The 20060-nt window shown below is 43.2% G+C and overlaps 1 protein-coding gene across 1 annotated transcript; it reads right to left on the bottom strand.

Annotated features, from left to right (window-relative positions):
• Positions 1 to 45: 45 nt before the first annotated feature.
• Positions 46 to 2254, bottom strand: kcnj15 (potassium inwardly rectifying channel subfamily J member 15). The gene is made up of 2 exons (XM_047017140.1): positions 1953 to 2254; positions 46 to 1567 (listed from the first exon to the last, which is right to left on the bottom strand). Exon 2 carries the CDS (start codon positions 1529 to 1531, stop codon positions 503 to 505), a length of 1029 nt encoding a protein of 342 aa, XP_046873096.1. The 5' UTR covers positions 1532 to 1567; positions 1953 to 2254; the 3' UTR covers positions 46 to 502.
• Between the last annotated feature and the right edge of the window lie 17806 nt (positions 2255 to 20060).

Below are 20060 nucleotides of genomic sequence, written 5' to 3'. Positions count from 1 at the left end.
AGCTGTGTATGTGGGTTGTGTCTATAAAGGTTATGAAACATATAATTTTAAAGACAATGGTTTATTTAAAAAAAAAACATCAGATCCATTATCTTACAAACATGATTCATTCTACACCCATCTGCCTTTTACAGTCAAATAAAATAAATGCAACTATCCAAATGATCTGTTACAATTTTACTATATATCTATTTTCATGTAATCATATAGGATATATAACGATAATTTGTTGTAATACAGTAACAATTATGAATTAATTCAATTACAATTGGAATCCAGCACCTGAAACCCAGTTCTGGTTTTGCTCTTCTTTGCCTTCTTTTGTTTGGCTTCCAGACTGTACTTTCACTCTGCAGATGAATATCTTCTTTTACTCAGAGATTTTAACCGGACAACTGATGAAACACGACAGAAATACACACATTCATTTTGAGATTGAATTGAGAACAGACTAGCTATTGTATAACAGTCAGAAGTTTAATTTAGTCTAGTGTGCCCCTATCTATTCTTTCTTATACTCTTCCTCAAGCTTCAGTTTCTCAGTTTTATTGCAAGTAATGATGATTGCAGGGTCGATGCTCCCCTGCACCTTGTCAAAGTAGTTAAAGTCAGCAACATATCGTCCACCGGGTGTGCTGAAAAGCACTGGCTTGAACTCGCAACCCCACAGAATCTCCTGAGGAATGTACGAGGTGCGGCTCTGACATGTGGCGGCCGTGGACTCCATGGTTGCGTTGAGGGTCACCAGCAGCTCAAAGTCACGCGTTTTCAGGTTCTCAGCAGTCAGGCCCTTCAGAGGGCTGCTCTCATCCAACACGTGATAGAAGGTGAGCGGCAGGATAAGGAAGGGGCAGTCTCCGCTGGAGTCCATGTAGAAGTCCACGCTGGTCTGGTGTATCAACGTCTTCTCGCCCTCTTCGGTAATGTTGGGGCTCAGCAGTTTGCCTGTTAGCTGGCACTGAATCAGCAGGCTCTTCCTCATGTTGGCCACCCGCACCATCAGACATGTCTTCCCCTCATGACGGCACACCACTGCCCACTTGCTGAATTTTATGGTTTCCGCCCGCTTCTTCGGGCGTGCCAGCTTGGCCAGGAAGGCGCCCGTCACAAAGATCTCCGCCAGGCCAGTGATGACCAGCTGTGCCACCAGGGTGAAAATGGCGAGCGGGCACTCTTCAGAAATGTAGCGGAAGCCGTAGCCAATGGTGGTCTGAGATTCCAGGGAAAAGAGAAAGGCACCTGTCAAAGTCTCCACGTTCATGACACAAGGAGTGTGATTGGAGGGCAGCTCAGAGTTAAAATCGCCATTGCCCATGCCAATGAAGAAGAAGATGACGCCGAAGATGAACCAGGTCATGACGAAGGTGGAGGCAAAAAGAGTGAGTTTATAGCGCCATTTCATGTCTACTACTGTGGTCCAGATATCGTGAAGATAAAGTTTGACCATGCCCTCCACATTGTCAATGCGCACATTGTTATGGCCGTCTTTGGACACAATCCTTCGGAGAACATCTGTCTTCTTGATAGTCATATTTGGTCGGTTGGTAATTCGACCTTCTGTCTTATCCTATCAGGATTGTAGACAACAACAAACACAGTGCACATTGGGTCAATACACTTATCATAACAACTTGTCCGTGATTAGAACATAATTATAAACATTAATCAAATGTAAACACACAAAACAAGTTTTCCTTCTTAGAACAAAATGGGGGACGGACAAGGTCAAGATCTGTCTTTCAAAACATGACACAGCAACTTCAGCAACAGAACAAGCTCAAGAACTTTTTATTTTACTTATTGCTTTTCAAAGTTAATAAGCATATTTTGCAGTTATAAATTAACCCAGCTCCACTAACACACTTGGAAAAGAACTATTTGGTCTCAGAAAAGTTCTTAAAAGTACAACCAATATTGTACTTTGGAATGTAAAATGTACAAAACATACTCACATGTAGTGTTGTTTCTCAGTTGCTACTCAGGTGTGCGTTCACTTGTCCCTAAACAAGGAATGAGTAAGGTGAAACTACTTAATAACACCCCTCCTAGAGAATTTCACAATGTCCTTCTCCTGTCTATTGTCCCTGCCTATGCGCATTGAACTTTAGCATGATCATATTTAGGACACAGAGAAAGACAGAGAGAGTGAGAGCAGAGGAACAAAGGAGAGAACTGCCTGCACAGGTAATAGTTCAGCTTTTGTTGTGGACAAACTCCACCTATCTGTTCCACCTGACGGGGCTTTGAAAAACGTTCACTCTTTCTGTTTTCTCACTTGTTCATCTATTTGTTTTGAAGTTCCTTTTACAGTTGTGGCTTTATACATGCCTGCATTTACTTTGTCCGCCACAAACTACTATTGGTAGTATGCTGTTGTGGAAGTGTTCTGAAGGTGTGAACTTAGCTAAATCATGTTGTAAGGTAGTTTGATGTAACGAATGTCTCTTTTTTAGAGGAAAATGTGCTTAGCAGATACTGTAAAAATCATCTTCATGGCTAGTCTTGTAAACGTAGCAAAATATCAATGCAAATCTTAAGTTAACATCCGTTACACAACAGCGAAACCACATCCTTAATCAACAAAAGGTTTTAGCAAAATATCTTTATTATTTGTAAAGACCAGTTACTTTTCCAGCACTTCTCTACACTAAACAGTGACCTTGGGTTGTGTTACAAGATGTGAGGATAAGACCTCACTGCGTTTGTCATTAACCCAGCCAGGGGCAAGGGTGCCTAGAGGAAATGGACAGCCAACACAGGCAGTTTGATAGTCTCTTAGCTGTCTGTCTTTCTTTGTGAACACTTTTTCTCCTTCTCTGCATCTTTGTTTAGCCTGCTGACTGGTTAATCACATTCATTGTCTTCCCATTTAATATTTTGTTTTCCAAATAGATCCAGTATCTGCAGGGACGGACTGGGAGTAAAAATAGGCGCTGGACTTTGATCCAGACCGGCCCACCAGAACCGGTCCCCTATACGCCACCACAGCGAACGCCCTGCTAATGCATGCAAATTCTGTGCCTGATGTGATGCTAGTTAGGGACTTCCACGCTTAAAGGTCACATGACATGAAAACTTCACTTCAGGAGGTTATTTAACATTAATATGAGTTCCCCTGCCTGCCTTTGGTCCCCCAGTGGCTACAATGTTCGATAGGTGTAAACCAAGCCCTGGGTGTTCTTCTCCGCCATTGAGAAAATGAAGGCTCAAACGCGTCTCAAGAAGCCAGGCTACCGCCCTTCTCTCTGCTTTGCCCGCCTAGATAATCTGGCCCGCCCATGAAAAAGTGAGCTACGATTGTGCAAAGGCAAGTGCGATATCGGTTTTTCCTGGAGAGACATCATGGCTAGCAAACAAACAAACATAAAAGTTGCTCAGTGTTTGGATGTACAAATCAAAACCTAAGTATTTTTTTAGTTTCTTCATCCAAGCCTCTGCACAACCAGTATCTTAATTTTATTTTCGTTGGAAATGCGCCAACACAACTTCACAAAGTTTTGTATGTCTGCACCAAACATTTCAGCCACTACTGTTTCCTCAACTTGAGCCAATACAAAGCTGGCCTTGCTGAAATTAAATTCTGGATCATTACTAACTCTCCTTGGTCAAGCTACAAACCTTGGACAAGTAAGTTAACTAACGCGATATCATTTTGTTGCTTTACTGTATATGGTTACCTAGCTTGCTACCCTTAGAATGCAGAGCTTCCAACTCTCACGGTTTTGCCGTGTGACACACGCATTTCACCCATTTCTCACGCTCTCACGCCACACCTTGTATATCTCACGCTGAAAAGGCAACGCCAAACAAGTAGCCAAGCTAACGTTGTAAACATTAACGGACGACGCGCAGGTTAACCGAGTGAAGCAACATTGACGCGCAAACAGCCGTGCATGACCGCGGGAACTAGGGGTACTGAGGGTGCTGCAGCCCCCCCTGACATCACGAGAATTTAAAATGATATAACTTAAAAATCCACCACCGTGGCGTGGCACAGCTCCGCAGTAGCGGACTGGCAATCGGGAGCACCGGGAGAAGAATAACTATGGAAAACCAGGGTAAGAAACGTAGGGTGGGGCTGAAAAATTAAGAGACAAAGAAATCACCTTTACTAGACAAGGTTTTACCAATTGAAAAACGGCTGTTTATTTTACATGAAGCTCAACTATTTTGCGCTCAAATAAAGGCCAAATCATTTTCGCTATGCGCGCTCGCTTTAAGGATTGAACTCCCTAACTCGCATCACATTGAACACAGACTATGCTTGCATTAGCAGGGCAGCTGTGGTGGCATATAGGGCCAGTTTTGGTGGGCCGGTCTGGATCAAAGTCCAAGGCCAATTTTTACTCCCAGTTCCTACCTGCCGCCCCGCAACATTAAGCCCCCGCCAGCACCCCCCTGATAAAATATGTTCCCGCGGCTATGCAGCCGTGTAAATTCGCCTTTGGGGGGAGTGAAGCTCGCAAAAGCTCGCCCGGGGGGGGCTACCAAATCTCACGCCAAGGTTTTTGGAAAAGTTGGCAGCCCTGAGAATGTGGCTGTAACATTAGCTCTGCAGCTAACAGCTGAGTTGCTGTTGCTAATGTAAAGGTAGATGGCATCAAGTGTGTGTGTGAATACAAACGCTGTAACACCACACACTGTACACTTCTTTGTTATTTGGATAACCGTTATGCTGTTGATGTTATGGCGCGCGCGATATCCGCCTTTCCCCTCATTGAAATTATTATGAGTATGCACCTCTGCAAACCAGGGTGATCAGATGAGAATGGCTAAATTCGAGGCATCTTACAGCTACGAGCCATTGCGCTACATCCGTTGTAAACATTAGCGCATGTTGACGCCCCTCACCTCCTCATTAGCATTTATAGCTACAGACACAGAAACAGTGCGTTTTGAGGAAAGCTCATTGAGGGACTGCTCGTAGTGGCTGTAATTATGCACCAAGGCTGAATTTCGGGAAAGATACTTCAGTTACAGTAATAGGGAACCACTAAGGCCTATATAAAAGCATCCAAAAACAGCATATCATGTGACCTTTAATGCGAGCGCGCATAGCTCGCGAGCAAATTCTTTTGGCTGATTTTTATTAGTAGTAAAAAAATGTAAGGCAAGCGGCCCTCCGGCCCAGAAGTGATCGGCCCATCGGGAATTCTCCCGGTGCTCCCGATGGCCAGTCCGCTACTGAGTATTTGGTCACGAGTGATGTGGCTCTGTCAGCCGACAGCTCTAGTAGAGGATGGAACATTTTCTCTCATTAACTTTAAGAACATTGCCTCAGGACCATGCTTTTTCAGATATTCTACTGATGACTGTAGAGTAGTTACAAATTCATAAAGGCAGTTAATAACTTATGCATCAAGTGCAGGGGTCTTTCCACACACACACAAACACACGTATAGCCTACACATATAAACAGAAACTCACACACCACTACCATCACACACACTAAACAGCATGGCCTGGAGCAAAGACATTTGCAATAGTGTCTTTATCTAAGTGGGAGAGATGAATAGATCATCAAATTAAATCAATTGTTTTGTCGGCATTTGGTGGAGCTCCGCGGTGCTGGCCTTCACATCTATTTTATAGGTCACAGGCATAGAGTTAATACAACTAAAGTAAGCTACTTTTGTCTTCCAAGATGGCGTCCCATTCATTTCTATGAAAAGTGCTCAGTGGCGCAGTGAGGCAAGCGAGAGCGCGAGACTGGACGCGGCCATCTTTCCACTTCCGTGTCTTCCGGTCAAGCTTTAAACAATAGGTGCGTTCGACATGGACTGCGGCTGCATGAAACGACCAGCGAGAGTAGCCGCTTGCAGTCGGGGAGGAGTTGAAAACGGCTCTGTGAAGTCGGACATTCCAGCTTCTGGTGGTTTGCTGCGTTGATGTCAGTCATGGCAAGATCAAGTGCTGTTTGCTTACTTTACTTTATTTATAATTTAACTTGGTCTTTCCGTTAGTGAAGAGGCTGACAAAAACGTTTTCTTCAATACATTTTTATTTAATTAAACTTTTTTGAGCGTTGGCGAAACTGAAGGTGTCCAAATATTACAAAACACGCGTCAAAGTTGTTGTGTGTGAGTCTGGCCAATCATGAATCATGAATAGCTGTGTCGTCACTTGAATCCGTGCAGTTGCTCTTGAGAAAATTGCTCTTTTTTCCCTAGCTCCGAGACCTCGTGCACGCTTGCAACTAGCTGTACACGTCATACTTTGCGACAACCAGTCGCAAGCATAGATTCATATGGTTACGAGCGTGTGAGCTTAGGCATTGCAGTTGCAGAATCTATGGGCAGAATGGGGTAAAAGTCCGATAACAATCAGACACATGATGCAAACTTAACGGAAATGTATTCTGTCACTGTACAGTATTCCTTTCACTTGTTTTTTAGAAATAGGCTATAGGGCCAAATATAGGGCTATTCTAGATGGAACTCATCACATATGTTGCTTTTTTTCTTCGTGATATGAGTATGATTTCCGACGCATTGTATTGGATGAAATAAACTGTTAACATGAACAGCTCCGTCGTTGTTCTCACCAGGTAAAGAAAGCTTAATAGGGCCTAGTTATTTTGGTAACCGAGATCTTCCATAATGCAGACTTACCATAGCTTACTGTCAACTTCATATTCAAACGAAATGCCACGAAATTCACACTGCCTTCAATTTCACATCAGTGTCGAAATTTGACCTGTGTTTTATTTGTTCAACCTAGAAAACCAAACGTCTATTAATAGATATAGCGTGATCTAACAAGACGTGTTAATAATGCAATAAATAAAAGCTCGAGAAGTGTGTCTAAAATATACTTTATTGAACAATTGCCTTTGAAAGGGGCATATTCATAGAACCATATAGGTTACTAAGTTTCCATCAGATGTAAGTAGGGGTGAAACATAGTCATTGTCCCACAAAAGCAATCTGGCTTGATGACACGATCAAAAAAAGAATAATGGGTGTGTTTAAAAAAAAGCTTTAAAGGCAAGACTAATATTATTTAAATACATATCATTTCCTATTGTGGTTAACAGTTAAAGTATTAATCTTCGTCTTTGCTCCAGATAGACATGTCAACAATCTATGCTCACGCTTTACATAGGCCTAATATATTTGCCATCATGTCATGAACGTTTTTACGAAAAATCTAATCTGTTTTAAAATAACGAGAATAAACTGTATTAACAAAATGTTATGTATGTGTGACAACGATTTGCTAAACTTGCTACAACAAGGCAGGCAACTCAAGCCATTTCTCCCTGTGCTCATTCAATATAAGTCTATGGCTCATTCAGCTCAATGTAAATCGGCTATCGGCCAATGTGAACTTTTGTGCTCGTGCCCTGTTAGTATCCGCGAGCACATTTGCAGGCAACTTTCATTGACGTAGGCAAATAAATGGTGTGCTAGTTTACGCATTTCGGATTGGTTTCAAACTTCAAAAAAATCTGCAAAAAGCAGGAGAAAATATTCTATGTAAAAGCTAGTAGTATGAGCCAGGTTCGAGAATTGAACAAAAATTATTGGGGGAGATAGTTTTGTAAATGTTGACTGTAGTTAATAGAATAAAAACGACCGGAAGACACGGGAACCTAACGGTGAATGCAATACCACCTACATCCACCGGGGCCGTTGCTTCAAGCCGAGGGGCGAGGGCTTGGTCACAGGTGGAGATAAATTTGCCCCAGACAAAAGGGTAAAACTGAGTCTTCCATCTTGATCTCCAATCTATCGTTAAATTGGGTTCTACTCCCCAGAGATGGGGTGGAAAAAGCGGAGGTACATTTAGTCATTTAGCATTTAAATGGAACTGAAATGAAAGCCATGGCCTATATGCGCCTTTGGATTTAAAGATAAAGCCAAGAGAATTCCCCTCCCTGAAATGAGTCTCTGCAGATTGGGATGTCTGACACACTAAAAAAAAATAAAAAATCTTATAAAATTTTCTGTGAGAGACCACAAACATGAGGACAAAAATCCTAGAATTAACCGTTTTAGTGTGTGATGTGCCATGATGTGACAAAGACAGCACACCACGCACAAACAGATTTTTAACTTATGTCCTGACTGTGAACACAAGAAATGGGCAAAATCTCTCGAGATTTAAGGGTGCTATCACACCTATTAGTCCGTTTGCTTGGTCCGAATCAGTTAGCCTGACGTTGTCATACTCATAATTCTAGTCAGAATATGAGTCTGAGAACTCTCCGTTGGGCTTTGACTACGAGGCGTGTTTCAAACGAGCCTGGAAAACAAATGCCTCTTCGCTCAATTGGATAGATCTACAACCAATCAGAGCAACAGAGTATGTGACGTATGTTAAGCGCCGCATAGTTGTTGTCAACAGAACTAAACTGAGAGGCAGCTAAATCTTTACTGACTAAACTGCAAGCAGACTTGAAGTATGCTTGAAGAATGAATACAAACGATTTTTGCCGGTGTTGTAAAATTCATTTAAGGGTAGGGGGAGTACTTGTTCACACGGTCAACCTTTTTGAGCGAAACAATAAAGGGCAATGCATATACGTATATATATATATAACTTATATATACATATAAGTTCTCCGTTTAGGATTACAACTCCACAAAAGAAAAGGAGAAACCACAATGGCCACTGGGTTTTCATTGTGTCCCATCTTCTTCGCATCCATCGGGGCCAGCTGATAAATTAAACTTTTAGCGAATCCCGTAGGAAGGACGGCAAAAACATATTTTCCATCGACAAATGCCTTGATTGCGTCTCTCTGTTCCTCTTTCAAAATTAATGCGCTGTCGATGTCTTCTAAAACAGACTCGATGGCAGAATCATAACATCCCAGATCTCCAGCGGTAGCCATGTTTGTTCAAAACGAATTCAACTTAAGCGCTCTTTTGTGTCGTGGGTGATTACGTTACTGTTGATCATCTGTCCATCATCGTATAAAGCCCGCCCTGGCAATTTCATTGGTTCGCCCAGATTCTGGTTTTCTGTAGTTGGTCCCCAATACGAGACCCTCCAGACCCAACTTCCCGACCAAATTTCTTTTTGGGCGGGGAGAAGTTGGGCTGGCAGCCAGGCTACGAATCAGTGGATGAGTTGCTACTTTGTTGCATTTATCATTAGGTCTGGTTAGTGTTCACACGGTCAGGTTTTAAGCGAACCAACGTTTGTAAAAATACAATGACGTTTGTAAAAAACAATGACACGCGGTGGCACAGGTTGTTAATCTTTTGGGCAGAAAATGATTTAGGGAAAATCACTTCCTTATCACGAAACAACAATGGAGCAACAGCAGCGTATTGAGATTGCAATACTATCTTTAATTGTTATGACCACGCTTTTTGGGTCGCTCGTTGTTCTTTTCTCAGGATTATATCCAGGTCATCAAACCATGGGAATAATGTTTTTTCGTCCGACGAGCTACCACTTTTCCATAGAATATCACACGATCATTATGTATTGATGTCTACGTTTTTTTACTTTCAAACGACATTCGTCCACTGTGCATAAATAACCCTTTATTTCAGTAGGCCTATATCACTAAATACTTTAAATACCTCGCTATTCTTATGTGTCTCCACAAGTATCTCTGCAGTATGATCATCAGCCCATATTTGCAGAAGAGCTTTCACTTAATCAGTTCCCCACGTTTTCCCTCAACAAATTTTGCTGCTAATGAGTGGCCGAACTAGCCTGGCCCTAACCAGACCCTCGTACATTTCATTTGTACAGAGGGTCTGGGATCTCTCGATTGACAAACGTTAACTTCCTTGAAGGCTGGTTCTCTGTTGAAGTTTAAAACTAATGGATCCGCCCAGAGCCACTCTGATTTGCCATAACCAATCGCAAGCGTTCGCCTTAGCCAACTCCTTCACCACTGCTGTAACGGAACTAGCTGCCGTAGCTGGAAAATCAAACTTTTCCCGAACCCCGTGGGGAGGAGGGCAACATCATCATGGCCACCAACAAAACTCAGCAAGGAATGATCTTGTTCCGGCTTTAACCTATATTCGGCAGCGTTGCCACAACCGCAGAATAGTTTTGCTCGCATCTTTCGCAGCCATCACTGAACTACTCAAACAAGTGCACGACATTAACGTCATCGTTCTCAGCCACTCCCTTTGTTCGCTGATTGGACCTACAACATTTTTTTGTTCTGGAAACCGACTTGCCGAAAAAAACCCGAAAAAACTAAAAGGTTGCTGTTGCCAGAAATCGATTCCATTGAACTTTTAGCTGCGCCGTGACTGCGTTATGGTTCCGTCTTCTCAGCATGCTTTCTGATTGGATATTGTTTCGTTTCACGTGATAATCTCCAGAGCGTGCGCGGGTTTGTCATTGGGGTTCCCCCACACATCAGGATTTCTGATCGTAAATGTTCAACATGTTGAACATTTACGATGCGCAATCGGGGCGCCTCCGACGTCCTTCCGAGCAGTTTCGGTCACTCTTAACACACCTCACACACCAAGGGAACATCTGATAAAATAATCTGCCATCAAGACAATCAGGACATTACCTAGGATTGTCGGAAGGGGCGATTATGGAAGCAAATCAGTGCCAAAATGTTTTGAATTTTAAAAGGCATCGAATACTTAATATTGAAATTTAAACAACACTGAATTCTCATCTGAATATATTTCAATGTAAAATTAAATTCAGGTTGCTCAAATTCGAGCCAAAAAAATTCGATCTTAAAATTTCAACCATAAAAAACTTGACCCTATCAAATACGATCCGAAAATTTTTGAGCCGAAAAAATTAGAGCCCCAAAAATTCGAGCCTATCAAATTCGACCCGAAAAATTTGAGTTAAAAAAATTCAAGCCTCAATGCAATCGAACCAACTTCTGACCTATCAGAGCACAGACCTTCAGTCAAACACTCCGAGGAAGCGGGAAACCTTCAAGCTGAAGAAGAAGAGGAAAAGTACGATGGCTACCCGTGACAGCAACCAGGCTTCGGTGAGTCAAATTTCGATGTGATCACATTTTATTTTATTTATATAGAGCATTTCATACTAAAAGAAAACGCAAAGCGCTTGAAGCACGGTGGCCCAGTACTGTATGGAACCCCACATGCTAGCCAGTTGATCACTTTTGGGCCAGTACTAGTATGATCCGACTGGCCAAGACAATACTAGCGACCGTTTGAAAATACCTGTTCATTGTTCAGTTTATATTATATTTCATAAAACCTTTCCTAAGATTTTACTGTTTTCTATGAAGAGAATTTAGAAAAGTATAGTCAAACTAAGTAAACTTTGGGCAAGACTTACAACTAATTCAAGGCCAGTTGAATTTATAAGTGATGACCTGGAGTCAGTGTGCGAAATACGGGGGGGTTCGGGGGGGCTCGACCCCCCCGATTGACCCATGAGCCCCCCTGAAAGCCTCAAAAGTAAAATTTGAGGGGGGTCTCAAATTTTGTAAAAAATAAATAAAAAATATGTTTTTTATATATGTTAATGGTCACTTTAATGTTTTTATGCTGCTCACCATGTCCAATATTCAGAATTCAAAATAATGAATGGCTAATTGCTCCGAAGACGCAGCAGGTGCTGCGGAAACTTTAACTACTGCTGCTGCTAGCAGCAATAGTGACTTGCCGGCTGGTTGGACACTGAAGCAGGTGGGCGAATGGAAAGATCGCAACGCTTGGCTTGACATTAAGGCAGGAAAATTGGGGTGTTTAGTCTGTAGAATTGCAAAAACGTTGCTACTGTCAGAAAAGGGACCGGGTGTACACCTCGCAGAAGAATGGATCAATGGTGATGTTACGAGCTCTGAAGCAAAGAGGCTACGGAAGAAAATATACAAACACAGGGACAGCCAGGCCCACGCAAGGTCAGTGGAAATAGCGCAGGTGAAAGGGAAAGACACCCTTCCGAACACGTTCATTGACATACAGTCCGAGTTACTCAAGACAACAACAGTCTCGTTCAGAACAGCTTACACCGTGGCAAAAGAAAGGCTATCCTACAGAAAGCTCAACCCACTAATGACAATGCAGGAGCTAAATGGAGCCGAAGTTGGTAATATCCACAAATCTGACCATGCATGCGCAGAAATAATCAGTCACGTTGCCAAGGAAATGCGCCGCAAATTTGTCTGCAGTGTGAAAGAAATGGATTCACGGGTGTCAATCACAATTGACGAAAGCACCATTCATGGCAGGGCCTATCTAATACTCTACGTAAGATGTGATGTCAGCGGCAAGGGGAATGTAGAGAATGTTTTCCTGGATCTAGTGGAACTTACAGATGGGGTCGATGCTGAATCCATTTTTAACTCGATGATGGCGAGTCTACTTAAAGCGGGAATGGATGATGCATTTTTGAAGACGCACCTGATAAGCATTGCCACCGATGGAGCTGCGGTGCTGACAGGAAAAGCCAGTGGGCTTGTCGTTAGACTCAAGGAAAAGTTTCCGAACGTGCAGTCTGTTCACTGCCTGGCGCATAGATTAGAACTGGCTGTCAAAGATGCTCTTAAAGAAGTGGCTGGCACTAATCGGTTTGAGTTCTTTATTTCAAAGTTATACTCCCTTTACAATCAGTCAACCAGGAACGCCAGGTTGCTTAGAGAAGCAGCGGCCGAGCTCGACATGGAAATACTGAAAATAGGTCAAATATTCACCATCAGATGGGTTGCCAGCAGCTTTAAAACAGTTAAGGCAGTATGGAAAGATTTCCCCGCACTAGCACACCATTTCAAAACAGCTAGTGAGGACACATCACGCAATGATCTTGAAAGGCAAAAATATAAGGGACTTCTGAAGCACCTTGCTAACTCAGGATTTGTGGAAGATTTGGCTGTCATGAAAGACATCCTGCGTGAACTCCAGGGCCTGTCTCTCAAGCTGCAGAAAAGAGAAATGTCACTAGTGGATTCAAGTCTCGCCATCGAACAAACTATTAATGTTTTGGCGACCATGAAGACGTCTGGTGGGGGGAAATCAACCAAGAAGGCCGAACAGTCCGTCTCATCTGGCCTTTTTAAGGGCGCAGAGCTGAGTGAAGGCAGGGCGAAAATAAACAGCTCTCGGTTTTATGAATCAGTGATCGCGTCTCTAACTAAGCGATTACCGGAGTCAAATTTGGTCATGATGCTCAAAGCTCTTGACAAGCGTTTTTGGCCAGGAGAGCAGGAGGATCTGCTTTTGCATGGTGAACCAGAAGTACACAGCCTTGCGAAAACGCTTGGATTACCAACCAGAGAGGCCGTGGAGCAGTTTCGAGATTGGAAATTGCAGGGCACTGCACCGGGGAAAACATTGGAAAGTATGCACATAGCAAGTCGCACGTATCTCCCCACGTCAGCTGAGTGCGAACGAGGCTTTTCCGCAGTTAATAACACGGACAACCAGAAGCGCAACAGGTTGCGCGAAGACAGCCTGTCTTCACTCCTGTTTGTGGACCTCAACGGACCTCCTCTGGACAAATTTGACACAGTTCCGTTTGTCAGAAGCTGGATTAAAGCAGGACATCGCCTGTCTTCATCCTGGAAACCTGGACGGCAACCACAAGAAGTTGAGCCAAGGCATCTTTGGTCTATTTTAACTTAAGGTAAGAGAGAAAGAGCAAGAGAATGAGAGAGAGAGAGAGAGCGAGAGAGAGAGCGCACCCGCTGTGGTGATGTTTGGCTTTTTGTGGGCTGTCTGCAAGTGCACGGATTGCGTGCCAGTCTCCGATTTATTCAGCGGCATTTTTCAGTTGATTGCTCTGTAAGTGCGCCAGATTGGTGCCAATTATTGTCGTTTCTGCATTGTATTCCACAACGTTGCCTCTTAAAACAACGTGTATCCAAACAACTTTAGCCAATGCAATGTCAGTGAATAGGCTACTATGTCGGATTATCAAAAAGTGTTAGTGTGTCCGTGTGTGATGTCATGTAGGCTATAGACTGGAAAAAAAAAAATCGGGAGATGGGGACCCCCCCGAATATGGATGGGTATTTCGCACACTGGGTAGGTGTATATACCTGTCTGTAGTATTTTAGGGAAGGTGTTTATTTTTAGTTAAGTGGAGTCAGTAGTATCGTAAGATTAATTGATTTAGGGATAATGGTCAGAATGGGTGAGGCTGCGCGGATAAAAGGGCAGAGCAGAGCAGGTGGAGGCAGTGGGGACTAAGGGGAACAGCCGACCACACCTCTGTAATTATTATTTTATTAATAAAACCTTCTGGGATTGATTCTAAAACCTTGAATCACTGCCTCCAAGTTTTTGTCACCGCCGCAAAGTTGGCCATCCTACACTCTCTCTTTCTCTCTCGCTCCACGGGGCCGAAAATCAAGATGTTCCACTTGGCTCTCCCCCTAGAGGCCTGGTAAACTTCCGTTGTGAAAACTGGATGCAGCATTTTTGGTTTGCGTGCTTTGGTTTTTGCAACGCCTTTATGTACTGCAGCATTTTTGGTATGCGTGCTTTCGTTTTTGCAACGCGGATTTGCAGCGTGTTTATGTATTTGATTGTGTTGTGTGTATTTGCAGCGTGTTTGCTGAATGCTGCACATGTGTTGTCAAATTTATGAAGATGTTTTCTTAATTTGCTTGTGTTTTGTCTATGCATGTGATTGCATATGTCGGTCACCGGTGCTGTTCGCCCTGTCGGGGCTTATTTTCCCGATAATGACCGGCGTTTTATACATTATCCCTTACTTATTGCACGGCTATCTAAATTTAAGATTCCTATATGTTTATTGTATGCACCTTCCTGCCAAAGCAAATTCCTTTTCTGTGCAAACTTTCATGGCGAATAAATCCCTTTCTGATTCGGCTACTTGCCAACAAAAATAACTTAACACAGTGTGTCTTTTTACAATGTATTTGTTACCATTCGTATTGTTCATTAGCAGAGAAATAGTTCGCCAAAGACGTTGAACTTCATAGACGTTGAACATTCTTTAGGCTTCAAATCAGCTGACGTCGCTAAGCAACAGAGTACGCTGGGGTTGAAAAGTTACCGGACTACTTGCGGAGTGCTACGAAAGATGTGAATCCGAGGCAAAAAGGCCACTTCCCTTGACAGCGGTCAAATATGCAGATCAACGGTCAAATATGAGAGGGAAGCCCCATTCAAGTGAATGGAGCATTCTACAGCATTAAGAACAGCCGTGTAATAAGACATAATAAAGTTTAGCCATAGCTGTGGCATTGAAGACAGTACTGTAGCCTACTACTACAAACTGCCAGTGGGCGAGCCGAGTCTGTGACTCAGAGGCTAACGTCAAAACAAGACGCGGTCTCACTGAAATTCAAAGTTTTACACAAATAACAAAAATATGCTGACCCGCTGGCTGTCTTCACAATCGCCATATCTTTAAAACTCTGCTCTCCATTTGGATGTAGAATTTACCCTGGTACGAAATTAAGAAAATACTCATCAGACGCAGATCGACAACACTGTTGTCGACACTCGTTGACAACACTGTTGTTGCTGCCGCAATCGTCAATGGAGGCTGACGGGGCTCTCACGTAGCAAACAAATCAAAGTTTTACAGCAACCTACATTAAAATCTCACCACCTGGCTGTCTTTACAATAGTCATATCGTCATAACATTTCCCTCTTTCATTTTTTTCGTGTAAAATTTAAGTATAAAAATAGCAAGGAAAATGCTTCTATGACGCTTTGTAGCATGACTGACGCCTAAAAGACTAGGCGGTCTCACGGGCGACCTGCACTCGCTCAAATTACAAAGACTTTGACAACCTAAATCAAACATCTGAGATTTCAGCTCCACTCGAAATCGCTTTCTCAACAAAGCCAAATGGTTGGGATTTTTTGGGGTGATATTTTTCACTTGTAATCCAAGCTCCAATTTGTGTGCTAGAATGTCTCTATCACGTTGTATCGTTGCTAACGTGTGTTGACGTGGTGACGTAGCTAGCACAGATTACCCTTCGTCGACTAAAGGCACTTTGTCGCCACAAAAACGTTGTAACCTCCTAAACTGTGCAACGGAAGGTAAATCCGAATAGAAGCAACACAATCACTACCAAGACGAAACTTTTGACACCACCGTTGTCTATGTAGTCCAAATATTGACTGAGCCTTAGGGGCGCGAAAATAAACAAAAATAATAATAATATATATCTGAGATAACAATGGTTTGTGCTCTTCGAAGGCAAGCACACCCCAATTATTTGTATTTATTTCAGTGCCCAAAAGCATTTGGTCAATTCTGAGTGCATGTCCACGGCATGTAATACTAGTGACGAAGGCCCAAGGGCTGAGAATGTTGCTAAAATAGATTACACATTGTGACGGGAAACAGTAACGTTAACTTAGATATTAATCAGGGAATTAACGCACATCAAATTGCAATCTTAAAATTGTCTTCCAGCGTATAACTAACCAAATAAAATGTTGTTCGAGATCGCTCCGCTGAACCAGGAAATGATATGCCGTGTCTGCCAAAGCTATCGGGCTCATAAAGTGGGAGGGGATCGGTAGAAACGCAGAGTTTGGCATGGAAAACCTGCTAGCGAGCAGGTTAGTTTCACGGAGTAAGTTACCATGGAAACTTCCCAAAAGGTTTCGTTACCTCTCTTTCTGGAACGTGGAACTCAGATTATGCCTCTTTTCAGGGTTAAACAACTCAAAGTTTTCACTACCTGGAATACCCCCCTGGTCCTCAATTGTTTGATACTATACCAGTATATAGTATACTTAATTAAAAGAGTATGCCATACCAAAACTAGCGTTCAGTCCGTTTATATGGTATGCAATCTGTGATTTTTTTTTGCTTTGGAAAAGTGAGCTCATTCATTCTCTGGGGTCACACTTGAAATGTGGGTCTGTAAACTGCGGGTGTCTCCAGAGGAAGTGCGACCTTCTGCGCTTCCTGTCTTTGGCAGCAGCGTGTCACCCTCTGTGACTCGGACCCTCTCAGGCAGCACCGCGGGAATGCACTGAACCATTTTGGACCAGTTTTGCTCCTCTTACTCCTCAGTCATGGCTGATGTGCCTTTTTCCCTCACATGTGTCTGTCTGCTTTGAGAAACGGAAAGCAGTAGAAGGGGAAAAGGGGGGAAAAAGGGATGAGCAAAGCAGCAGGAGTACAGGTCCCTCAGTTTGCCTTGACCTCCTCTTCTCCTACTGTACATTATCTATTTAGCTGTGACTATTTAGCTCTCTAGACCTTCTGAGTGCAGACAGATGTAGATTTCAAAGGAAAATATATAAACAATTTCTAAAATGACCAGAGTTCCTGTCCACATGCACAGTAATACAATCACTGAACAACATAATCCTAGTGAAGTAATATAGTTCTACGTTGGTACTTGGTTGCACTTGCTCTTGAAACGGAAGCATATCTGAAACAGAATTGTTTCTTATGGGAATTTTGACCGTGCATACACTGCTCTGTACTGTACTGCTTGTACTGAACGAGTTTTCATTACATATAAGACCTGTCTATGTTTCCAGATTCCTAGGGACATTTGGAAAACGTTATTATTCCACTGCGTTTGGAATGGTTTCACAGTCTGGGTAAGTAAGTAAGACTTCATTTATATAACACATTTCATACAAAAATTGCAGCTCAAGGTGCTTTACATAAAATCAACAAAAATAATAATACAAGTGATAAAAGTAATAGATCTAAAACATATAACAAACCAGACTAGCCGCACTTTATCTGCGGTCTCTCGAATCTGTCTTAGATCCGAGCTGCCACTTACAGTTTCCACACATATAACAACCCAGACAAGCCGCACTCTATCTGCGGTCTCTCGAATCCGTCTTAGATCCGAGCTGCACTTGCAGTTTCCACACATATAACAACCCAGACAAGCCGCACTCTATCTGCGGTCTCTCGAAACCGTCTTAGATCCAAGCTGCACTTGCACTTTCCACACATATAACAAACCAGACTAGCCACACTCTATCTGCGGTCTCTCAAATCTGTCTTAGATCCGAGCTGCCACTTACAGTTTCCACACATATAACAAACCAGACTGGCCGCACTCTATCTGCGGTCTCTCTAATCCGTCTTAGATCCAAGCTGCCACTTGCAGTTTCCAAACATATAACAAACCAGACAAGCCACACTCTATCTGCGTGTGTGATATGTCTGGGTATATATGGTTGTGTGATGTATTGCACATTCATTTCACATCTAGTATTGAACCAATAAGGGCCCAGGGGAGGAGAGGGTGCCCAACTTTAAGTTCCTGGGGGTGACCATGTCTGAAGACTTGTCCTGGGGTACTCACACTGCCTTAGCTATCTTAACAACGCCTCTATCTGAGGAAACTGAGGAGCGCCAACATCCCGAAACCACTGATGGCAAACTTTTACAACTGTGCCATCAGCAGTGTGTTAACGTATGGTTTCTTAGTGTAGTTTTCCAGCTGCACTAAGGCTGAACAGCAGGCACTCCAACGGGTGGTAAAAACTGCGGGGAGAATCATTGGGACGACTCTCCCCGAGATCAGCACCATCTACGCCACCCGCTGTCTGAGGAGAGTGCACAACATTCTGCGGGACCATCACCACCCAGCTCACCATCTGTTCCACCTGCTGCCCTCAGGTAGAAGGTACAGGTCCACACGGGCCAGAACATCAAGACTGACCAACAGTCTGTATCTTAAGGCTGTGAGGCTTCTGAACAGTGCCCCCCCCTCCCCTCCCATTTCTGCCTTCCTCTCATGGACAGTAACCACATCCACCAATAACAATGAACTGGACTTTGCATTGTTGCACAAATAACAAAATACTCGCTTTGGATAAATGCGTCGCTTTGGATAAAAGCGTCTGCTAAATGAATAAATGTAAATTTAAGAGTCACTTGAAAATCCTTGAAGATTAACAAGAGCTCCAGACCAGTCGTCAATCGCTAAGTGCATCGTAGCACAGAGACTCAGTGGAGACACAAGTAGGCCGACCATGAAAACTACATTAGACTAAAGCTAAAAATTACTTCAGATGGAAAATAAGATTATTTTGGTCCTCTTTTTACACCAGTTACGCTGGAACTGGGATATTTCTTAGTGAACCACACAAGTGCTGAACAAATATCAGAATATGGTTTATTCTCAAGTAAATTTAGGTCACACAAAATAATTTGATTTGGTGGGTTTGGTGCTACGATGCACTTAGCGATCGACGACTGTTCTGGAGCTCTTGTTAATCTACAAGGATTTAATTTGATTTGGTGGGTTTGGTGCTACGATGCACTTAGCGATCGACGACTGTTCTGGAGCTCCTGTTAATGTACAAGGATTTTCAAGTGACTCTTTACATTTACATTTATTCATTTAGCAGACGCTTTTATCCAAAGCGACTTCCAAGAGAGAGCTTTACAAAGTGCATAGGTCACTGATAATAACAAGAAGATAGCCCCAAAGCATTGCGGGTAACCAAAACAAGAAGCACACATTGTGAACAACCCAAAAATATGTGCCAAAGGGAAGAACCATAAGAGCATGTAGTCAAGCAAGTTACAATTAAACAACATGAATCTCTAAGTGCAAGTGTAACTGTAGAAAAAGCAAGCAACAGTCAAAATAAAAATAAGATTACAACAGTTTAAATCAGTTACCACTAACCAACAAGAGCAACAAGTCTCTAAGCAATAGTCATTGTGATCCTTGAGGAAACTAGCATTGGGTTCAGCAAACCATTCCTAAGTACCGTTGTACTCCCGGGACAAGTGCGTCTTGAGCCTTCTCTTGAAGGTGGAAAGACAGTCTGTGTCTCTGAAGGAGGTGGGGAGTTGATTCCACCATTGGGGGGCCAGGCAGGAGAAAAGCTTGCGTTGGGACCGGGCGGTCTTGAGCGGTGGGACCACCAGGCGGTTGTCTGAAGAAGACCGCGGGTGGGGGTGTAAGGCTGCAGGAGAGACTTGATGTAATCGGGTGCAGTCCCGTTCACTGCTCGGAAGGTCAGTACCAGGGTCTTGAATCTGATGCGGGCCGTGATGGGTAACCAGTGGAGGGAAATGAGGAGCGGAGTAACGTGGGAGCGGCTGGGTAGATTGTAGACCAGGCGTGCCGCTGCGTTCTGAATCCTCTGAAGAGGGCGGGTTGCACATGCTGGGAGACTGGCAAGCAGCGAGTTGCAGTAGTCCCACT

This window comes from Hypomesus transpacificus, unplaced genomic scaffold (genome assembly GCF_021917145.1).
Source record: "Hypomesus transpacificus isolate Combined female unplaced genomic scaffold, fHypTra1 scaffold_48, whole genome shotgun sequence".
NCBI classification, from domain to species: domain Eukaryota; kingdom Metazoa; phylum Chordata; class Actinopteri; order Osmeriformes; family Osmeridae; genus Hypomesus; species Hypomesus transpacificus.
The sequence above is the reverse complement of the archived record's forward strand: the minus strand, read 5'-3'. Positions and strand labels throughout refer to the sequence as shown.

What these genes read in the sequence shown, in the direction of transcription:
- kcnj15 (XM_047017140.1), bottom strand. Translation starts at nt 1,531, where the DNA reads ATGACTATCAAGAAGACAGATGTTCTCCGAAGGATTGTGTCCAAAGAC.